General features: G+C 58.1%; 2 protein-coding genes across 7 annotated transcripts in view; one reads left to right on the forward strand and one right to left on the reverse strand.

Moving 5' to 3' along the window:
* Positions 1 to 5,867, reverse strand: part of uxt (ubiquitously-expressed, prefoldin-like chaperone) — a 47,587-nt gene extending 41,720 nt beyond the window's left edge. Inside the window, exon 1 of one of the 2 annotated variants that reach the window (XM_072487835.1) lies at positions 5,710 to 5,867. In XM_072487835.1, the coding sequence (XP_072343936.1) occupies positions 5,710 to 5,774 (65 nt within the window). In that variant the 5' untranslated portion in view covers positions 5,775 to 5,867. Of the gene's footprint in view, positions 1 to 477; positions 516 to 5,709 lie in introns of those variants that run through there. The other variant, XM_072487836.1, reaches the window with a different exon arrangement.
* Positions 5,868 to 6,177: 310 nt separating this feature from the next.
* The window catches only part of LOC140398889 (ER membrane protein complex subunit 3-like), a 36,627-nt gene continuing 21,792 nt past the window's right edge, over positions 6,178 to 21,012 (forward strand). The window contains exons 1-3 of one of the 5 annotated variants that reach the window (XM_072487842.1): positions 6,178 to 6,250; positions 7,987 to 8,044; positions 12,446 to 12,539. In XM_072487842.1, the coding sequence (XP_072343943.1) occupies positions 12,455 to 12,539 (85 nt within the window). In that variant the 5' untranslated portion in view covers positions 6,178 to 6,250; positions 7,987 to 8,044; positions 12,446 to 12,454. The other 4 variants (XM_072487840.1, XM_072487839.1, XM_072487838.1 and 1 more) reach the window with 4 other exon arrangements.

The following is a 21,012-nucleotide window of genomic DNA, read 5'->3' on the forward strand; positions in this document are numbered from 1 at the left end:
TACATACTGTGTCAGGAAACCCTCCTGCACACATTGGACAAAAACGGACCCATCTAAAGTACTCGAACTATAGCGTTTCCAGTCAATATTTGGAAAGTTAAAGTCCCCCATAACAACTACCCTGTTGCTTTCGCTCCTATCCAGAATCATCTTTGCAATCCTTTCCTCTACATCTCTGGAACTTTTCGGAGGCCTATAGAAAACCCCTAACAGGGTGACCTCTCCTTTCCTGTTTCTAACCTCAGCCCATACTACCTCAGTAGACGAGTCCTCATCAAACGTCCTTTCTGCCACCGTAATACTGTCCTTGACTAACAATGCCACGCCTCCCCCTCTTTTACCACCTTCCCTGAGCTTGCTGAAATATCTAAACCCCGGCACCTGCAACAACCATTCCTGTCCCTGCTCTATCCATGTCTCCGAAATGGCCACAACATCGAAGTCCCAGGTACCAACCCATGCCGCAAGTTCACCTACCTTATTCCGGATGCTCCTGGCATTGAAGAAGACACACTTCAAACCACCTTCCTGCCTGCCGGTACACTCCTGTAACTTTGAAACCTTACTCATGACCTCACTACTCTCAACCTCCTGTATACTGGAGCTACAATTCAGGTTCCCAAGCCCCTGCTGAACTAGTTTAAACACTCCCGAAGAGCATTAGCAAATTTCCCCCCCAGAATATTGGTACCCCTCTGTTCCAGGTGCAGACCATCCCGTTTGTAGAGGTCCCACCGACCCCAGAATGAGCCCCAATTATCCGGAAATCAATGCTCCTCCATTTCGTCTGTCGGAGCCTCTAATCCGAGCCGAGGTTCAAGATACCCACTGGCACGGGCTGAGGCAATGGGATAGACAGGTCCTCGGATGTGGGGCTGTGGCATTGCTCCAGGTGGTTAAGAGCTCGGGGAAAGAATGGTCACTGATAGCCAATAAACAGCCCGGCTACAGGTGCTCCAGACAGCCAGGGGGACCGGCTCCAGACAGCCAGGGGGACCGGCTCCAGACAGACAGGGGGACCGGCTCCAGACAGCCAGGGGGACCGGCTCCAGACAGCCAGGGGGACCGGCTCCAGTCAGACAGGGGGACCGGCTCCAGACAGACAGGGGGACCGGCTCCAGACAGCCAGGGGGACCGGCTCCAGTCAGACAGGGGGACCGGCTCCAGTCAGACAGGGGGACCGGCTCCAGACAGCCAGGGGGACCGGCTCCAGACAGACAGGGGGACCGGCTCCAGTCAGACAGGGGGACCGGCTCCAGTCAGCCAGGGGGACCGGCTCCAGACAGCCAGGGAGACTGGCTCCAGACAGCCAGGGGGACCGGCTCCAGTCAGACAGGGGGACCGGCTCCAGTCAGACAGGGGGACCGGCTCCAGTCAGACAGGGGGACCGGCTCCAGACAGACATGGGGACCCGGCTCCAGACAGCCAGGGGGACCGGCTCCAGTCAGCCAGGGAGACTGGCTCCAGACAGCCAGGGGGACCGGCTCCAGACAGCCAGGGGGACCGGCTCCAGACAGCCAGGGGGACCGGCTCCAGTCAGACAGGGGGACTGGCTCCAGACAGACAGGGGGACTGGCTCCAGACAGACAGGGGGACCGGCTCCAGTCAGACAGGGGGACCGGCTCCAGTCAGACAGGGGGACTGGCTCCAGACAGACAGGGGGACTGGCTCCAGACAGACAGGGGGACCGACTCCAGTCAGACGGGGGACCGGCTCCAGTCAGACAGGGGGACCAGCTCCAGACAGACATGGGGACCGGCTCCAGTCAGACAGGGGGACCGGCTCCAGACAGACATGGGGACCGGCTCCAGACAGACAGGGGGACCAGCTCCAGACAGCCAGGGGATCCGGCTCCAGACAGCCAGGGGATCCGGCTCCAGACAGACAGGGGGACCGGCTCCAGTCAGACAGACGGGGGACCAGCTCCAGACAGACAGGGGGACCGGCTCCAGTCAGACAGGGGGACCGGCTCCAGTCAGACATGTCCACGCCCCCCCTCCCAACCCCCCCTCCCCGCCTACCTCCCACAACACCCCCCTCCCTGACCACCCTCCGCTCCCTGACCCCCCTCCCCTCACCTCCCCCTGACCCCCCCCCCATCCCCCCTCCCCCTGACCACCCCCTCCCTCCCTCCCCTGAGCCCCCTCCCTCCCCTGACCCCCCACCCCCCTCCCCCGACCCCCCCCTCACCCCCCCAACACCCCTAACCCCCCCACCACCTCCCCCCCCCACCCTTACCCACCCCTCCCCCGACCCCCCCTCCTTACCCACCCCTCCCCCGACCCCCCCCTCACCCCCCCACCACCCCTAACCCCCCCACCACCTCCCTCCCCCCACCCTTACCCACCCCTCCCCTTCCCCCCCACCCTTACCCCTCCCCTTCCCCCCCACCCTTACCCCTCCCCACGACCCCTCCCCCGCCTGCCCCCCCCACCCTCCCCCTCCCCCCCGACCCCACCCTGACCCATCCCCCCCACCCTGACCCCTCCCCCACCCTGACCCCTCCCCCCACACCCTGACCACTCCCCCTGACCCCTCCCCCCCACGACCTGACCCCTCCCCCACCCTGACCCCTCCACCCCACCCTGACCCCTCCCCCCCACCCTGACCCCTCCCCCACCTCCACCCCACCCTGACCCCCTCCCCCACCCCTTCGCCCCCCACCCTGACCCCTTCCCCCCCCACCCTGACCCCTTCCCCCCCCACCCTGACCCCTTCCCCCCCACCTTGACCCCTTCCCCCCCCACCCTGACCCCTCTCTGCCCCCACCCCCCCGACCCCCCTCTCCCCCCCACCCTGACCCCCCTCTCCCCCCCACCCTGACCCCCCTCTCTCCCCCACCCTGACCCCCCTCTCCCCACCACCCTGACCCCCCACTCCTCCCCCCCCCACCCTGACCACCCTCTTCCCCATCCTGACCCCCCTCACCCCACCCCTGACCGCCCCACCCTGACCCCACCCACTGACCCACCCCGGCCCTTTCCCCTCCCCTTCCCCCTACCCTGACCCCTCCCCCTCCCTGACCCCCCCCTGACTCCTCCCCCCTCCCTGACCCCTCCCCCGACCCCCCCACCCTGACCCCTCCCACCCCACCCACTGACCCCGCCCTGGCCCTTCCACCTCCCCCCACCCTGACCCCCTCCCGCCTGACCCCTCCCACCCCACCCACTGACCCCTCACCACTGACCCCCCCACCCTGACCCCTCCCACACCACCCACTGAACCCCCCCCACCCTGACCCCTCCCCCCACCCTGGCCCAACCCCCCCCCACACCCTGACCCCCCCACACCCTGACCCCTCCCCCTACACCCTGACCCCTCCCCCCCACACCCTGACCCCTCCCCCTACACCCTGACCCCTCCCCCTACCCTAACACCTCCCCCTACACCCTGACCCCCCCCTACCCTAACACCTCCCCCTCACCCCACCCTGACCCCTCCCCCCACACCCTGACCCCTCCCCTACACCCCGACCCCATCCCCCCGCCTGACCCCACCCCACCCTGACACCCCCCACGACCCATCCCACCCCCTGACCCCTCCCCCCACACCCTGACCCCTCCCCCCCACACCCTGACCCCTCCCCTGACCCCGCTCCCCCTTCCCCTGCTCCCCCCCACCCTGACCCCCTCTCCCCCCCCACCCTGACCCCCCTCTCCCCCCCACCCTGACCCCACTCTCCCCCCCCACCCTGACCCCCCTCTCCCCCCCCACCCTGACCCCCCCTCTCCCTCCCTACCCTGACCACCCCTCTCCCCCCCCACCCTGACCCCCCTCTCCCTCCCTACCCTGACACCCCTCTCCCCCCCACCCTGACCCCCCTCTCCCTCCCTACCCTGACCCCCCTCTCCCCCCACCCTGAACCTCCTCTCCCGCCCCACCCTGACCCCCCTCTCCCCCCACCCTGAACCTCCTCTCCCGCCCCACCCTGACCCCCCTCTCCCCCCCACCCTGACCCCCCTCTCCCTCCCTACCCTGACCCCCTCTCCCCTCCCACCCAGACCCCCCTCTCCCCTCCCACCCAGACCCCCCTCCCCCCTGACCCCCCTCCCCCCTGACCCCCCTCTCCCCCCTGACCCCCCTCTCCCCCCCCACCCTGACCCCCCTCCTCCCCCCCACCCTGACCCCCCTCTCCCCCCCACCCTGACCCCCCTCTCCCCCCCCACCCTGACCCCCCTCTCCCCCCCCACCCTGACCCCCCTCTCCCCCCCACCCTGACCCCCCTCTCCCCCCCCACCTGACCCCCCTCTCCCCCCCCACCCTGACCCCCCTCTCCCCCCCCACCCTGACCCCCCTCTCCCCCCCCACCCTGACCCCCCTCTCCCCCCCACCCTGACCCCACCCCCTGACCACCCCCCCCAGTCCCCTCCCCCACACAGACCCCTCCCCCCCAGACCTCTCCCCCCCACAGACCCCTCCCCCCCACAGACCCCTCCCCCCACAGACCCCTCCCCCCACAGACCCCTCCCCCCCACAGACCCCTCCCACCCCCCCAAGACCCCGACTCCTCCCCTCTGACCCTGACCCCCTCTCCCCCCCCACCCTGACTCCCCACCCTGAGCCCCCTCTCCCTCCCTACCCTGACACCCATCTCCCCCCCCACCCTGACCCCCCTCTCCCTCCCTACCCTGACCCCCCTCTCCCCCCACCCTGACCCTCCTCTCCCCCCCACCCTGACCCCCCTCTCCCCCCCCACCCTGACCCCCCTCTCCCCCCCTCCCCCTCCACCCTGACCCCCCTCTCCCCCCCCACACTGACCCCCCTCTCCCCCCCATCCTGACCCCCCCTCCCCCCACCCTGACCCCCCCTCCCTGACCCCCCCTCCCCCCCACCCTGACCCCCCACCCTGACCCCCCTCTCCCCCCCACCCTGACCCCCCTCTCCCCTCCCACCCTGACCCCCCTCTCCCCCCCACACTGACCCCCCTCTCCCCCCCACCCTGACCCCCCCACCCTGACCCCCTCTCCCCCCCACCCTGACCCCCCTCCCCCCCACCCTGACCCCCCTCCCCCCCACCCCACCCTGACCCCCCCCACCCTGACCCCTCCCCCCCACCCCACCCTGACCCCTCCCCCCCACCCCACCCTGACCCCTCCCCCCCACCCCACCCTGACCCCTCCCCCCCACCCCACCCTGACCCCTCCCCCCCACCCCACCCTGACCCCTCCCCTCTCCCCCCACCCCACCCTGACCCCTCCCCTCTCCCCCCCACCCCACCCTGACCCCTCCCCTCCCCCCTCCCCACCCCACCCTGACCCCTCCCCCCCACCCCACCCTGACCCCGCCCCCCATCCCACCCTGACCCCTCCCCTCTCCCCCCACCCCACCCTGACCCCTCCCCCCTCCCCCCACCCCACCCCACCCTGACCCCTCCCCCCACCCCACCCCACCCTGACCCCTCCCCCCACCCCACCCTGACCCCGCCCCCATCCCACCCTGACCCCTCCCCCCATCCCACCCTGACCCCTCCCCCCACCCCACCCTGACCCCTCCCCCCCACCCCACCCTGACCCCTCCCCCCCCACCCTGACCCCTCCCCCCCAGTCCTCTCCCTCCCCCCCACAGACCCCTCCCACCCACAGACCCCTCCCCCCACCAGAGACCCCTCCCCCCCACAGACCCCTCCCCCCACCAGAGACCCCTCCCCCCCCACCACAGACCCCTCCCCCCCCCCAAGACCCCGACTCCTCCCCTCTGACCCTGACTCACTTCAAGTCTCGGTGTAAAATCTCGGTGAGGAAAGTCTCATATTCCAGAACCTTCCCCTCCGCCATCACTACGCACGCGCGGCCGCGGACCCTGCTAATTGGAGGAGGCTTCTCGGCCCCGATTGGCTGAGTCGCGGCGGCGGGGCCTCCGCCCTATTGGCCGCGCTGGAGTAGGGGGCGGGGCCCGGATGGAGGAGGCGGGGCGAGGAAGTAGGTGGGGCCAGGAGGAAGGGGCGGGACCGGATATAGGGGCGAGGCCTGGAAGAAGGGGCGGGGCCCTTGAACGGCCCGCGTGACCTGGCTTATTTCCGAGGCCCGGTGTGATTGGCTGAAACCGGAGGGAAGCCTGGTGGTGATTGGCCAGCGAGGGCCCGGCAACAGCAGCTGATTGGTCCGCGGAACAGTTAAAGATAAAAATCCCGGAAAACCCGAACTGGAAAAGATCTAATTTTAAAATTTCCGGAAATTGAAGAAAATTTTAATAAATTTTCCGCAAAAGAAAAGGCGGCAAAAAAAAAATTCCCTCGACTTCCGGGTCGCAGGTCACAGGATTTGAATAAAAAAACCGTTAACGGATTTTAACCGCCGCTGAGTGTCCACTAATCGAGGCCCAGGCTCCGCGGCCCAGTTCCCGCCCCCGCATGCCTTAATCGAGGCCCAGGCTCCGCGGCCTAGTCCTCCCGCACTCCCTAATCGAGGCCCAGGCTCCGCGGCCTAGTCCTCCCGCACTCCCTAATCGAGGCCCAGGCTCCGCGGCCTAGTCCTCCCGCACTCCCTAATCGAGGCCCAGGCTTCACGGCCTAGTTTCTCCCGCACTCCCTAATCGAGGCCCAGGCTTCGTGGCCTAATCCTCCCTCACTCCCTAATCGAGGCCCAGGCTTCGTGGCCTAATCCTCCCTCACTCCCTAATCGAGGCCCAGGCTTCACGGCCTAGTCCTCCCTCACTCCCTAATCGAGGCCCAGGCTCCGCGGCCTAGTCCTCCCTCACTCCTTAATCGAGGGCCAGGCTTCACGGCCTAGTCCTCCCGCACTCCCTAATCGAGGCCCAGGCTTCGTGGCCTAATCCTCCCTTACTCCTTAATCGAGGCACAGGCTCCGCAGCCTAGTTTATCCCGCTCCCTTCCGCGCTCCCTAATCGAGGTCCAGGCTTCAGGGCCTAGTCCTCCCTCACTCCCTAATCGAGGCCCAGGCTTCAGGGCCTAGTCCTCCCTCACTCCCTAATCGAGGCCCAGGCTTCAGGGCCTAGTCCTCCCTCACTTCCTAATCGAGGCCCAGGCTCCGCGGCCTAGTCCCCCCTTTGCTTTCTAATCGAGGCCCAGGCTCCGCAACCTAGTCCTCCCTCACTCCTTAATCGAGGCCCAGGCTCCGTGGCCTAGTTTCCCCCGCTCCCTCCCTCACTCACTCCCTAATCGAGGCCCAGGCTCCGTGGCCTAGTTTCCCCCGCTCCCTCCCTCACTCACTCCCTAATCGAGGCCCAGGCTCCGCGGCCTCGTTCCCTCGCCCGATGGCCAAGCCTGGCGCTGAGCTCCTGCTGCTGGATTCCAGTATCCGGCTGTGGGTCGTCCTCCCCATCGTCCTGATCAGCTTCTCCGTGGGGTTGATCCGCCATTACCTCAGCCGCTTATTGCAGGGAGAGAGAGCAATGCGTCTGGAGCAGCTTTCAGACAGGTTAATAACAACCGGTCAACCATAACCCTGTCAGCACATTAACCCACTTAATACAATCAAACACTCCAACCCAACACGCTGCCTAACCAGGTTAACGTAACTCGACCTGGTCGTGGCTGTCAAAGCTGGTCAGTGTAACTCAACTTGCAGATGGTGCGAGCTCACCCGGTTAAGAGCAGGTTACTGCCGGTGGTGGGTGACTAGTTGAACACATCCTGGGTCATCTCTCCCGGTCAATGTGGTCTAACTTGGTTAATCCAACTTAACCTGTTCAATGTCAGCAGCTCGCGGACGGGTCAGTGTCATTCATGACAGGTTTAACAAAGCCTGGTTAACCTAACTTGGCTAATCCAACCCCGGTTGACCTCAGCCAAACCCAGCTAACGGCTGGTTAATGTCGGTAAGGACAGACTCATGTAACATAACCCGGTTAATTTAACTTTATAGAAGAGGTTCAGAGGGTGGCTATCTGCTCTGTGAGATCTTCCTGGGAACAATCAGAGACTATAATCTGGCACCGTGTTTGGTATAGTGTGTGTTTTGCTCATTCGTCAACCGTGCCCCAGCCAGCCGCCGTGTGTGATATCTGATCTTGTCTCTCTGATTTCAGTCAGATTCTCGGGAGAAGCCGGAGTCTACGGGAACATGGAAAATATCTCCCTCGGCAGGTGAGGCGACAGTCATCGACCTGGATGGGGAACCCCTGAAGGGTGGGGTTTCCGATCAGGAAGAGGAGGAGGTTTCGATAGGGTTGACGTAGAGAAGATGTTTCCACTTGTTGGTGTCTGCGTCTCTATGGGGTCAGGTTGGTGCCCTGAGTAGGGGGGAAAGAGAGATCAGAACTAGGGCGCCATCATTATTAGACGGTTACATAGAACATAGAACAATACAGCGCAGTACAGGCCCTTCGGCCCACGATGTTGCACCGAAACAAAAGCCATCCAACCTACACTATGCCATTATCATCCATATGTTTATCCAATAAACTTTTAAATGCCCTCAATGTTGGCGAGTTCACTACTGTAGCAGGTAGGGCATTCCACGGCCTCACTACTCTTTGCGTAAAGAACCTACCTCTGACCTCTGTCCTATATCTATTACCCCTCAGTTTAAAGTTATGTCCCCTCGTGCCAGCCATATCCATCCGCGGGAGAAGGCTCTCACTGTCCACCCTATCCAACCCCCTGATCATTTTGTATGCCTCTATTAAGTCTCCTCTTAACCTTCTTCTCTCCAACGAAAACAACCTCAAGTCCATCAGCCTTTCCTCGTAAGATTTTCCCTCCATACCAGGCAACATCCTGGTAAATCTCCTCTGCACCCGCTCCAAAGCCTCCACGTCCTTCCTATAATGCGGTGACCAGAACTGTACGCAATACTCCAAATGCGGCCGTACCAGAGTTCTGTACAGCTGCAACATGACCTCCCGACTCCGGAACTCAATCCCTCTACCAATAAAGGCCAACACTCCATAGGCCTTCTTCACAACCCTATCAACCTGGGTGGCAACTTTCAGGGATCTATGTACATGGACACCTAGATCCCTCTGCTCATCCACACTTTCAAGAACTTTACCATTAGCCAAATATTCCGCATTCCTGTTATTCCTTCCAAAGTGAATCACCTCACACTTCTCTACATTAAACTCCATTTGCCACCTCTCGGCCCAGCTCTGCAGCTTATCTATATCCCTCTGTAATCTGCTACATCCTTCCACACTATCGACAACACCACCGACTTTAGTATCGTCTGCAAATTTACTCACCCACCCTTCTGCGCCTTCCTCTAGGTCATTGATAAAAATGACAAACAGCAACGGCCCCAGAACAGATCCTTGTGGTACTCCACTTGTGACTGTACTCCATTCTGAACATTTCCCATCAACCACCACCCTCTGTCTTCTTTCAGCTAGCCAATTTCTGATCCACATCTCTAAATCACCCTCAATCCCCAGCCTCCGTATTTTTTGCAATAGCCTACCGTGGGGAACCTTATCAAACGCTTTGCTGAAATCCATATACACCACATCAACTGCTCTACCCTCGTCTACCTGTTCAGTCACCTTCTCAAAGAACTCAATAAGGTTTGTGAGGCATGACCTACCCTTCACAAAGCCATGCTGACTATCCCTGATCATATTATTCCTATCTAGATGATTATAAATCTTGTCTCTTATAATCCCCTCCAAGACTTTACCCACTACAGACGTGAGGCTCACCGGCCTATAGTTGCCGGGGTTGTCTCTGCTCCCCTTTTTGAACAAAGGGACCACATTTGCTGTCCTCCAGTCCTCTGGCACTATTCCTGTAGCCAATGATGACATAAAAATCAAAGCCAAAGGTCCAGCAATCTCTTCCCTGGCCTCCCATAGAATCCTAGGATAAATCCCATCAGGTCCCGGGGACTTATCTATTTTCAGCCTGTCCAGAATTGCCAACACCTCTTCCCTACGTACCTCAATGCCATCTATTCTATTAGCCTGGGGCTCAGCATTCTCATCCACAACATTATCTTTTTCCTGAGTGAATACTGACGAAAAATATTCATTTAGTATCTCGCCTATCTCTTCAGACTCCACACACAATTTCCCATCCCTGTCCTTGACTGGTCCTACTCTTTCCCTAGTCATTCGCTTATTCCTGACATACCTATAGAAAGCTTTTGGGCTTTCCTTGATCCTTCCTGCCAAATACTTCTCATGTCCCCTCCTTGCTCGTCTTAGCTCTCTCTTTAGATCCTTCCTCGCTACCTTGTAACTATCCATCGCCCCAACCGAAACTTCACACTTCATCTTCACATAGGCCTCCTTCTTCCTCTTAACAAGAGATTCCACTTCCTTGGTAAACCACGGTTCCCTCGCTCGACGCCTTCCTCCCTGTCTGACCGGTACATACTTATCAAGAACACGCAGTAGCTGATCCTTGAACAAGCCCCACTTATCCAGTGTGCCCAACACTTGCAGCCTACTTCTCCACCTTATCCCCCCCAAGTCACGTCTAATGGCATCATAATTGCCCTTCCCCCAGCTATTGCAAGTAAATCCAGTCAGGGGAATTCAGGTGAAACTTCTTTACCCGGACAGTGTGGGGCTCGCTCCCACAGGGGAGTGGGGAGAATGTGGGACTCGCTCCCACAGGGGAGTGGGGAGAATGTGGGACTCGCTCCCACGGGGAGTGGGGAGAATGTGGGACTTGCTCCCACGGGTAGTGGGGAGAATGTGGGACTCGCTCCCACAGGGAGTGGGGAGAATGTGGGAGTCGCTCCCGTGGGGAGAATGTGGGACTCGCTCCCAATGGGAGTGGGGAGAATGTGGGACTCGCTCCCATGGGGAGTGGGGAGAATGTGGGGCTCGCTCCCACGGGGAGTGGGGAGAATGTGGGACTCGCTCCCACAGGGGAGTGGGGAGAATGTGGGACTCGCTCCCACGGGGAGTGGGGAGAATGTGGGACTCGCTCCCGTGGGGAGAATGTGGGACTCGCTCCCACAGGGAGTGGGGAGAATGTGGGACTCGCTCCCATGGGGAGTGGGGAGAATGTGGGGCTCGCTCCCACGGGGAGTGGGGAGAATGTGGGACTCGCTCCCACGGGGAGTGGGGAGAATGTGGGACTCGCTCCCACAGGGAGTGTGGGGAATGTGGGACTCGCTCCCATGGGGAGCGGGGAGAATGTGGGGCTCGCTTTATTCAATTATGGGATGTGCCCGTCGCTGGCTCAGGCCCAGTGTTTATCGCCCGTCCCTAATTGCCCCTTGAGAAGGGGGTGGGTGAGCCGCCTTCTTGAACCCGCTGCAGTCCCGTGTGGTGTAGGTACACCCACTGTGCTGTTAGGGAGGGCGTTCCAGTATGTTGCCCCAGCGACAGTGAAGGAACAGCCAATATATTTCCAAGCGGGGACCCATCTTTACCAACCGGCCAACCTTTGCGGCCCAAAAACATTAAATAAAATGAATAAAATAAATGAATAAACCCCCCCCCTCCCCAAACTTGTAAAACAAAAAGCTGCGACCGTTTAAAAAAAAAAAAGCGTCTGCACTGCGCATGCACACCGATGATCTGGCACGCATGCGCAGTGCGGTCGCATTTCTTTTTACATGTTCGCAGCCATTTTGAAGGCCGCTTGCAGCCGGTGTTATTAACAGTCGGCTGCTGGGGCTGTTGCGCACAGATTTGTGCAAACGAGCGCCGCGATGGACGGCTCCGCGACCCTCCCGACACCCGCCCGCGATCCACCCGCGGGTCGCGCCCCCGATTTTGACAATGCCTGTTCTGGATGGGTTTGGAAGGTGCTGCCTAAGGAGCCTTGGTGAGTTGCTGCAGTGCATCTTGTAGACGGTACACACGGCTGCCTCTGTGCGTCGGTGGGGGAGGGAGTGAATGTGTGTGGATGGGGTGTCAATCAAGCGGGGCTGCTTTGTCCTGGATGGTGTCGAGCTGCTCGAGTGTTGGAGCTGCTCTCATCCAGGCAAGTGGGGAGTTTCCATCCCACTCCTGACTTGTACTTTGGAGATGGTGGACAGGCTTTGGGGAATCTCCAGCAATCAAAACAGTTAGTCATTTATCTGTAGACGGGTAAATGATTAAAATTAATGATGATCCTCACTTTGCCAACCCCTTAGTCACAGTTTTAGCTGATACATTTGCCTGTGTCTCTCTCAAACCAGGAGTAAAATTACTGCAACAATAAACAGCAACTTCTTACATTTATTCCATCAGTCCAAGGCAATTGGTGAATAGCGTCAATGTATTTAAGAATGGAATAGAAGGATATGTCGATAGGGGGAGATGAAGAGGGGGCGGGTGAAGTGACTGACGAGAGAGGTGTGTCAGTGTAGGGGTTTGAATGTATATATCTGTGGCGGGCTTTGACTGGATTGTGGGGTGCAGGGCTAGTGCAGACCAATCTCCCAGCCTTCCTGCTCTGTGCCAAGGCTGCTGGTCACGGTGCGGAGGTTCTGGCACCCCTGAGGATCCAGTCGTATTGCTCTGACTCACTAGCCGGGCGATTAGCTCTAGGCTTGAACGCGTTCTCTAACCCTCGCTGTCTTATTTCTTTTGCCCTCGGACGCCACAGTCGTTCATCATGAGGAAACACTTTTTCAACAATGCAGAAACTGGCTTCTTCAAGAAGACGAAACGAAAGGTTACACCCAAAAGCCCCATGACGGGTAAGGTCATCTCCGCCCCAGTGTCAGCACCTGGAATATGCAGCGACACTCTGTAAAACTGACACACAGCCCAGTAACGAAGGTACAGCTCAGTGGACAGGTCTGTCACTGTATAACACTGGGGTACAGTGCTGGTGGGGACGCGTCTGTCACTGTGTAACACTGGGGTACAGTACTGGTGGGGACGGGTCTGTCACTGTATAACACTGGGGTACAGTACTGGTGGGGACGGGTCTGTCACTGTATAACACTGGGGTACAGTACTGGTGGGGATGGGGCTGTCACTGTATAATACTGGGGTACAGTACTGGTGGTGACGGGTCTGTCACGGTATAACACTGGGGTACAGTACTGGTGGGGACGGGTCTGTCACTGTATGACACTGGGGTACAGTACTGGTGGGGACGGGTCTGTCACTGTATAACACTGGGTGGGGTACAGTACTGGTGGGGACAGGTCTGTCAATGTATAACACTGGGGTACAGTACTGGTGGGGACGGGTCTGTCACTGTATAACACTGGGGTACAGTACTGGTGGGGACGGGTCTGTCACTGTATAACACTGGGGTACAGTACTGGTGGGGATGGGTCTGTCACTGTATAACACTGGGGTACAGTCCTGGTGGGGACGGGTCTGTCACTGTATAACACTGGGGTACAGTACTGGTGGGGATGGGTCTGTCACTGTATAACACTGGGGTACAGTACTGGTGGGGACGGGTCTGTCACTGTATAACACTGGGGTACAGTACTGGTGGTGACGGGTCTGTCACGGTATAACACTGGGGTACAGTACTGGTGGGGACGGGTCTGTCACTGTATGACACTGGGGTACAGTACTGGTGGGGACGGGTCTGTCACTGTATAACACTGAGGTACAGTACTGGTGGGGACGGGCCCGTCACTGTATAACACTGGGGTACAGTACTGGTGGGGATGGGTCTGTCACTGTATAACACTGGAGGACAGTACTGGTGGGGATGGGTCTGTCACTGTATAACACTGGGGTACAGTACTGGTGGGGACGGGTCTGTCACTGTATAACACTGGGGTACAGTACTGGTGGGGACGGGTCTGTCACTGTACAACACTGGGGTACAGTACTGGTGGGGATGTGTCTGTCACTGTATAACACTGGGGTACAGTACTGGTGGGGACGAGTCAGTCACTGTATAACACTGGGGTACAGTACTGGTGGGGACGGGTCTGTCACTGTATAACACTGGGGTACAGTACTGGTGGGGACGGGTCTGTCACTGTATAACACTGGGGTACAGTACTGGTGGGGATGGGTCTGTCACTGTATAACACTGGGGTACAGTACTGGTGGGGTCCGGTCTGTCACTGTCTAACACTGGGGTACAGTACTGGTGGGGACGGGTCTGTCGCTGTATAACACTGGGGTACAGTACTGGTGGGGACGGGTCTGTCACTGTATAACACTGGGGTACAGTACTGGTGGGGACGGGTCTGTCACTGTTTAACACTGGGGTACAGTACTGGTGGGGACGGGTCTGTCACTGTATAACACTGGGGTACAGTACTGGTGGGGATGGGTCTGTCAATGTATAACACTGGGGTACAGTACTGGTGGGGACGGGTCTGTCGCTGTATAACACTGGGGTACAGTACTGGTGGGGACGGGTCTGTCACTGTTTAACACTGGGGTACAGTACTGGTGGGGATGGGTCTGTCACTGTATAACACTGGGTTACAGTACTGGTGGGGACGGGTCTGTCACTGTATAACACTGGGGTACAGTACTGGTGGGGACGGGCCTGTCACTGTATAACACTGGGGTACAGTACTGGTGGGGACGGGTCTGTCGATGTATAACACTGGGGTACAGTACTGGTGGGGACGGGTCGGTCACTGTATAACACTGGGGTACAGTACTGGTGGGGACGTGTCTGTCACTGTATAACACTGGGGAACAGTACTGGTGGGGATGGGGCTGTCACTGTATAACACTGGGGTACAGTACTGGTGGGGACGGGTCTGTCACTGTATAACACTGGGGTACAGTACTGGTGGGGATGGGTCTGTCACTGTATAACACTGGGGTACAGTACTGGTGGGGATGGGTCTGTCACTGTATAACACTGGGGTACAGTACTGGTGGGGACGGGTCTGTCACTGTATAACACTGTGGTACAGTACTGGTGGGGATGGGTCTGTCACTGTATAACACTGGGGTACAGTACTGGTGGGGATGGGTCTGTCACTGTATAACACTGGGGTACAGTACTGGTGGGGACGGGTCTGTCACTGGATAACACTGGGGTACAGTATTGGTGGGGACGGGTCTGTCACTGTATAACACTGGGGTACAGTACTGGTGGGGACGGGTCTGTCACTGTATAACACTGGGGTACAGTACTGGTGGGGATGGGTCTGTCACTGTATAACACTGGGGTACAGTCCTGGTGGGGACGGGTCTGTCACTGTATAACACTGGGGTACAGTACTGGTGGGGATGGGTCTGTCACTGTATAACACTGGGGTACAGTACTGGTGGGGACGGGTCTGTCACTGTATAACACTGGGGTACAGTACTGGTGGTGACGGGTCTGTCACGGTATAACACTGGGGTACAGTACTGGTGGGGACGGGTCTGTCACTGTATGACACTGGGGTACAGTACTGGTGGGGACGGGTCTGTCACTGTATAACACTGGGTGGGGTACAGTACTGGTGGGGACAGGTCTGTCAATGTATAACACTGGGGTACAGTACTGGTGGGGACGGGTCTGTCACTGTATAACACTGGGGTACAGTACTGGTGGGGACGGGTCTGTCACTGTATAACACTGGGGTACAGTACTGGTGGGGATGGGTCTGTCACTGTATAACACTGGGGTACAGTCCTGGTGGGGACGGGTCTGTCACTGTATAACACTGGGGTACAGTACTGGTGGGGATGGGTCTGTCACTGTATAACACTGGGGTACAGTACAGGTGGGGGCGGGTCTGTCACTGTATAACACTGGGGTACAGTACTGGTGGGGACGGGTCTGTCACGGTATAACACTGGGGTACAGTACTGGTGGGGACGGGTCTGTCACTGTATAACACTGAGGTACAGTACTGGTGGGGACGGGCCCGTCACTGTATAACACTGGGGTACAGTACTGGTGGGGATGGGTCTGTCACTGTATAACACTGGGGTACAGTACTGGTGGGGATGGGTCTGTCACTGTATAACACTGGGGTACAGTACTGGTGGGGACGGGCCCGTCACTGTGTAACACTGGAGGACAGTACTGGTGGGGATGGGTCTGTCACTGTATAACACTGGGGTACAGTACTGGTGGGGATGGGTCTGTCACTGTACAACACTGGGGTACAGTACTGGTGGGGATGTGTCTGTCACTGTATAACACTGGGGTACAGTACTGGTGGGGACGAGTCAGTCACTGTATAACACTGGGGTACAGTACTGGTGGGGACGGGTCTGTCACTGTATAACACTGGGGTACAGTACTGGTGGGGACGGGTCTGTCACTGTATAACACTGGGGTACAGTACTGGTGGGGATGGGTCTGTCACTGTATAACACTGGGGTACAGTACTGGTGGGGTCCGGTCTGTCACTGTCTAACACTGGGGTACAGTACTGGTGGGGACGGGTCTGTCGCTGTATAACACTGGGGTACAGTACTGGTGGGGACGGGTCTGTCACTGTATAACACTGGGGTACAGTACTGGTGGGGACGGGTCTGTCACTGTTTAACACTGGGGTACAGTACTGGTGGGGACGGGTCTGTCACTGTATAACACTGGGGTACAGTACTGGTGGGGATGGGTCTGTCAATGTATAACACTGGGGTACAGTACTGGTGGGGACGGGTCTGTCGCTGTATAACACTGGGGTACAGTACTGGTGGGGACGGGTCTGTCACTGTTTAACACTGGGGTACAGTACTGGTGGGGATGGGTCTGTCACTGTATAACACTGGGTTACAGTACTGGTGGGGACGGGTCTGTCACTGTATAACACTGGGGTACAGTACTGGTGGGGACGGGCCTGTCACTGTATAACACTGGGGTACAGTACTGGTGGGGACGGGTCTGTCGATGTATAACACTGGGGTACAGTACTGGTGGGGACGGGTCTGTCACTGTATAACACTGGGGTACAGTACTGGTGGGGACGTGTCTGTCACTGTATAACACTGGGGAACAGTACTGGTGGGGATGGGGCTGTCACTGTATAACACTGGGGTACAGTACTGGTGGGGACGGGTCTGTCACTGTATAACACTGGGGTACAGTACTGGTGGGGATGGGTCTGTCACTGTATAACACTGGGGTACAGTACTGGTGGGGATGGGTCTGTCACTGTATAACACTGGGGTACAGTACTGGTGGGGACGGGTCTGTCACTGTATAACACTGTGGTACAGTACTGGTGGGGATGGGTCTGTCACTGTATAACACTGGGGTACAGTACTGGTGGGGATGGGTCTGTCACTGTATAACACTGGGGTACAGTACTGGTGGGGACGGGTCTGTCACTGGATAACACTGGGGTACAGTATTGGTGGGGACGGATCTGTCACTGTATAACACTGGGGTACAGTACTGGTGGGGACGGGTCTGTCACTGTATAACACTGGGGTACAGTACTGGTGGGGACGGATCTGTCACTGTATAACACTGGGGTACAGTACTGGTGGGGATGGGTCTGTCACTGTATAACACTGGGGTACAGTACTGGTGGGGACGGGTCTGTCACTGTATAACACTGGGGTACAGTACTGGTGGGGATGGGTCTGTCACTGTATAACACTAGGGTACAGTACTGGTGGGGACGGGTCTGTCACTGTATAACACTGGGGTACAGTACTGGTGGGGACTAGTCTGTCACTGTATAACACTGGGGTACAGTACTGGTGGGGATGGGTCTGTCACTGTATAACACTGGGGTACAGTACTGGTGGGGACGGGTCTGTCACTGTATAACACTGGGGTACAGTACTGGTGGGGATGGGTCTGTCACTGTATAACACTGGGGTACAGTACTGGTGGGGACGGGTCTGTCACTGTATAACACTGGGGTACAGTACTGGTGCGGACAGGTCTGTCACTGTATAACACTGGGGTACAGTACTGGTGGGGACTAGTCTGTCACTGTATAACACTGGGGTACAGTACTGGTGGGGAATGGGTCTGTCACTGTATAACACTGGGGTACAGTACTGGTGGGGTCGGGTCTGTCACTGTATAACACTGGGGTACAGTACTGGTGGGGACGGGTCTGTCACTGTATAACACTGGGGTACAGTACTGGTGGGGACGGGTCTGTCACTGTTTAACACTGGGGTACAGTACTGGTGGGGATGGGTCTGTCACTGTATAACACTGGGTTACAGTACTGGTGGGGACGGGTCTGTCACTGTATAACACTGGGGTACAGTACTGGTGGGGACGGGCCTGTCACTGTATAACACTGGGGTACAGTACTGGTGGGGACGGGTCTGTCGCTGTATAACACTGGGGTACAGTACTCGTGGGGACGGGTCTGTCACTGTATAACACTGGGGTACAGTACTGGTGGGGACGGGTCTGTCACTGTATAACACTGGGGTACAGTACTGGTGGGGACGGATCTGTCACTGTATAACACTGGGGTACAGTACTGGTGGGGACGGGTCTGTCACTGTATAACACTGGGGTACAGTACTGGTGGGGACAGGTCTGTCACTGTATAACACTGGGGTACAGTACTGGTGGGGATGGGTCTGTCACTGTATAACACTGGGGTACAGTACTGGTGGGGACGGGTCTGTCACTGTATAACACTGGGGTACAGTACAGGTGGGGACGGGTCTGTCACTGTATAACACTGGGGTACAGTACTGGTGGGGACGGGTCTGTCACTGTATAACACTGGGGTACAGTACTGGTGGTGACGGGTCTGTCACTGTATAACACTGGGGTACAGTACTGGTGGGGACGGGTCTGTCACTATAACACTGGGGTACAGTACTGGTGGGGACGGGTCTGTCACTGTATAATACTGGGGTACAGTACTGGTGGGGACGGGTCTGTCACTGTATAACACTGGGGTACAGTACTGGTGGGGACGGGTCTGTCACTATAACACTGGGGTACAGTACTGGTGGGGACGGGTCTGTCACTGTATAATACGGGGGTACAGTACTGGTGGGGACGGGTCTGTCACTGTATAACACTGGGATACAGTACTGGTGGGGTCGTGTCTGTCACTGTATAACACTGGGGTACAGTACTGGTGGGGATGGGTCTGTCACTATATAACACTGGGGTACAGGACTGGTGGGGACGGGTCTGTCACTGTATAACACTGGGGTACAGTACTGGTGGGGACGGGTCTGTCGCTGTATAACACTGGGGTACAGTACTCGTGGGGACGGGTCTGTCACTGTATAACACTGGGGTACAGTACTGGTGGGGACGGGTCTGTCACTGTATAACACTGGGGTACAGTACTGGTGGGGACGGATCTGTCACTGTATAACACTGGGGTACAGTACTGGTGGGGACGGGTCTGTCGCTGTATAACACTGGGGTACAGTACTGGTGGGGACGGGTCTGTCACTGTATAACTCTGGGGTACAGTACTGGTGGTGACGGGTCTGTCACTGTATAACACTGGGGTACAGTACTGGTGGGGACGGGTCTGTCACTGTATAACTCTGGGGTACAGTACTGGTGGGGACGGGTCTGTCGCTGTATAACACTGGGGTACAGTACTCGTGGGGACGGGTCTGTCACTGTATAACACTGGTGTACAGTACTGGTGGGGACGGGTCTGTCACTGTATAACACTGGGGTACAGTACTGGTGGGGACGGATCTGTCACTGTATAACACTGGGGTACAGTACTGGTGGGGACGGGTCTGTCGCTGTATAACACTGGGGTACAGTACTGGTGGGGACGGGTCTGTCACTGTATAACTCTGGGGTACAGTACTGGTGGTGACGGGTCTGTCACTGTATAACACTGGGGTACAGTACTGGTGGGGACGGGTCTGTCACTGTATAACACTGGGGTACAGTACTGGTGGGGACGGATCTGTCACTGTATAACACTGGGGTACAGTACTGGTGGGGACAGGTCTGTCGCTGTATAACACTGGGGTACAGTACTGGTGGGGACGGGTCTGTCGCTGTATAACACTGGGGTACAGTACTGGTGGGGACGGGTCTGTCACTGTATAACTCTGGGGTACAGTACTGGTGGTGACGGGTCTGTCACTGTATAACACTGGGGTACAGTACTGGTGGGGAGGGGTCTGTCACTGTATAACACTGGGTTACAGTACTGGTGGGGACGGGTCTGTCACTGTGTAACACTGGGGTACAGTAATGGTGGGGACGGGTCTGTCACTGTATAACACTGGGATACAGTACTGGTGGGGAATGGGTCTGTCGCTGTATAACACTGGGGTACAGTACTGGTGGGGACAGGTCTGTCACTGTATAACACTGGGGTACAGTACTGGTGGGGACGGGTCTGTCACTGTATAACACTGGGGTACAGTACTGGTGGGGACGGGTCTGTCACTGTATAACACTGGGGTACAGTACTGGTGGGGACTAGTCTGTCACTGTATAACACTGGGGTACAGTACTGGTGGGGATGGGTCTGTCACTGTATAACACTGGGGTACAGTACTGGTGGGGACGGGTCTGTCACTGTATAACACTGGGGTACAGTACTGGTGCGGACAGGTCTGTCACTGTATAACACCGGGGTACAGTACTGGTGGGGACGGGTCTGTCACTGTATAACACTGGGGTACAGTACTGGTGGGGACGGGTCTGTCACTGTATAACACTGGGGTACAGTACTGGTGCGGACAGGTCTGTCACTGTATAACACTGGGGTACAGTACTGGTGGGGACGGGTCTGTCACTGTATAACACCGGGGTACAGTACTGGTGGGGATGGGTCTGTCACTGTATAACACCGGGGTACAGTACTGGTGGGGAATGGGTCTGTCACTGTATAACACTGGGGTACAGTACTGGTGGGGACGGGTCTGTCACTGTATAACACTGGGGTACAGTACTGGTGGGGAATGGGTCTGTCACTGTATAACACTGGGGTACAGTACTGGTGGGGATGGGTCTGTCACTGTATAACACAGGGGTACAGTACTGGTGGGGATGGGTCTGTCACTGTATAACACTGGGGTACAGTACTGGTGGGGAATGGGTCTGTCACTGTATAACACTGGGGTACAGTACTGGTGGGGACGGATCTGTCACTGTATAACACTGGGGTACAGTACTGGTGGGGACGGGTCTGTCACTGTATAACACTGGGGTACAGTACTGGTGGGGACTAGTCTGTCACTGTATAACACTGGGGTACAGTACTGGTGGGGAATGGGTCTGTCACTGTATAACACTGGGGTACAGTACTGGTGGGGTCGGGTCTGTCACTGTATAACACTGGGGTACAGTACTGGTGGGGAATGGGT

This window comes from Scyliorhinus torazame, chromosome 22, assembly GCF_047496885.1.
Source record: "Scyliorhinus torazame isolate Kashiwa2021f chromosome 22, sScyTor2.1, whole genome shotgun sequence".
In the NCBI taxonomy this organism is placed as follows: Eukaryota; Metazoa; Chordata; class Chondrichthyes; order Carcharhiniformes; family Scyliorhinidae; genus Scyliorhinus; species Scyliorhinus torazame.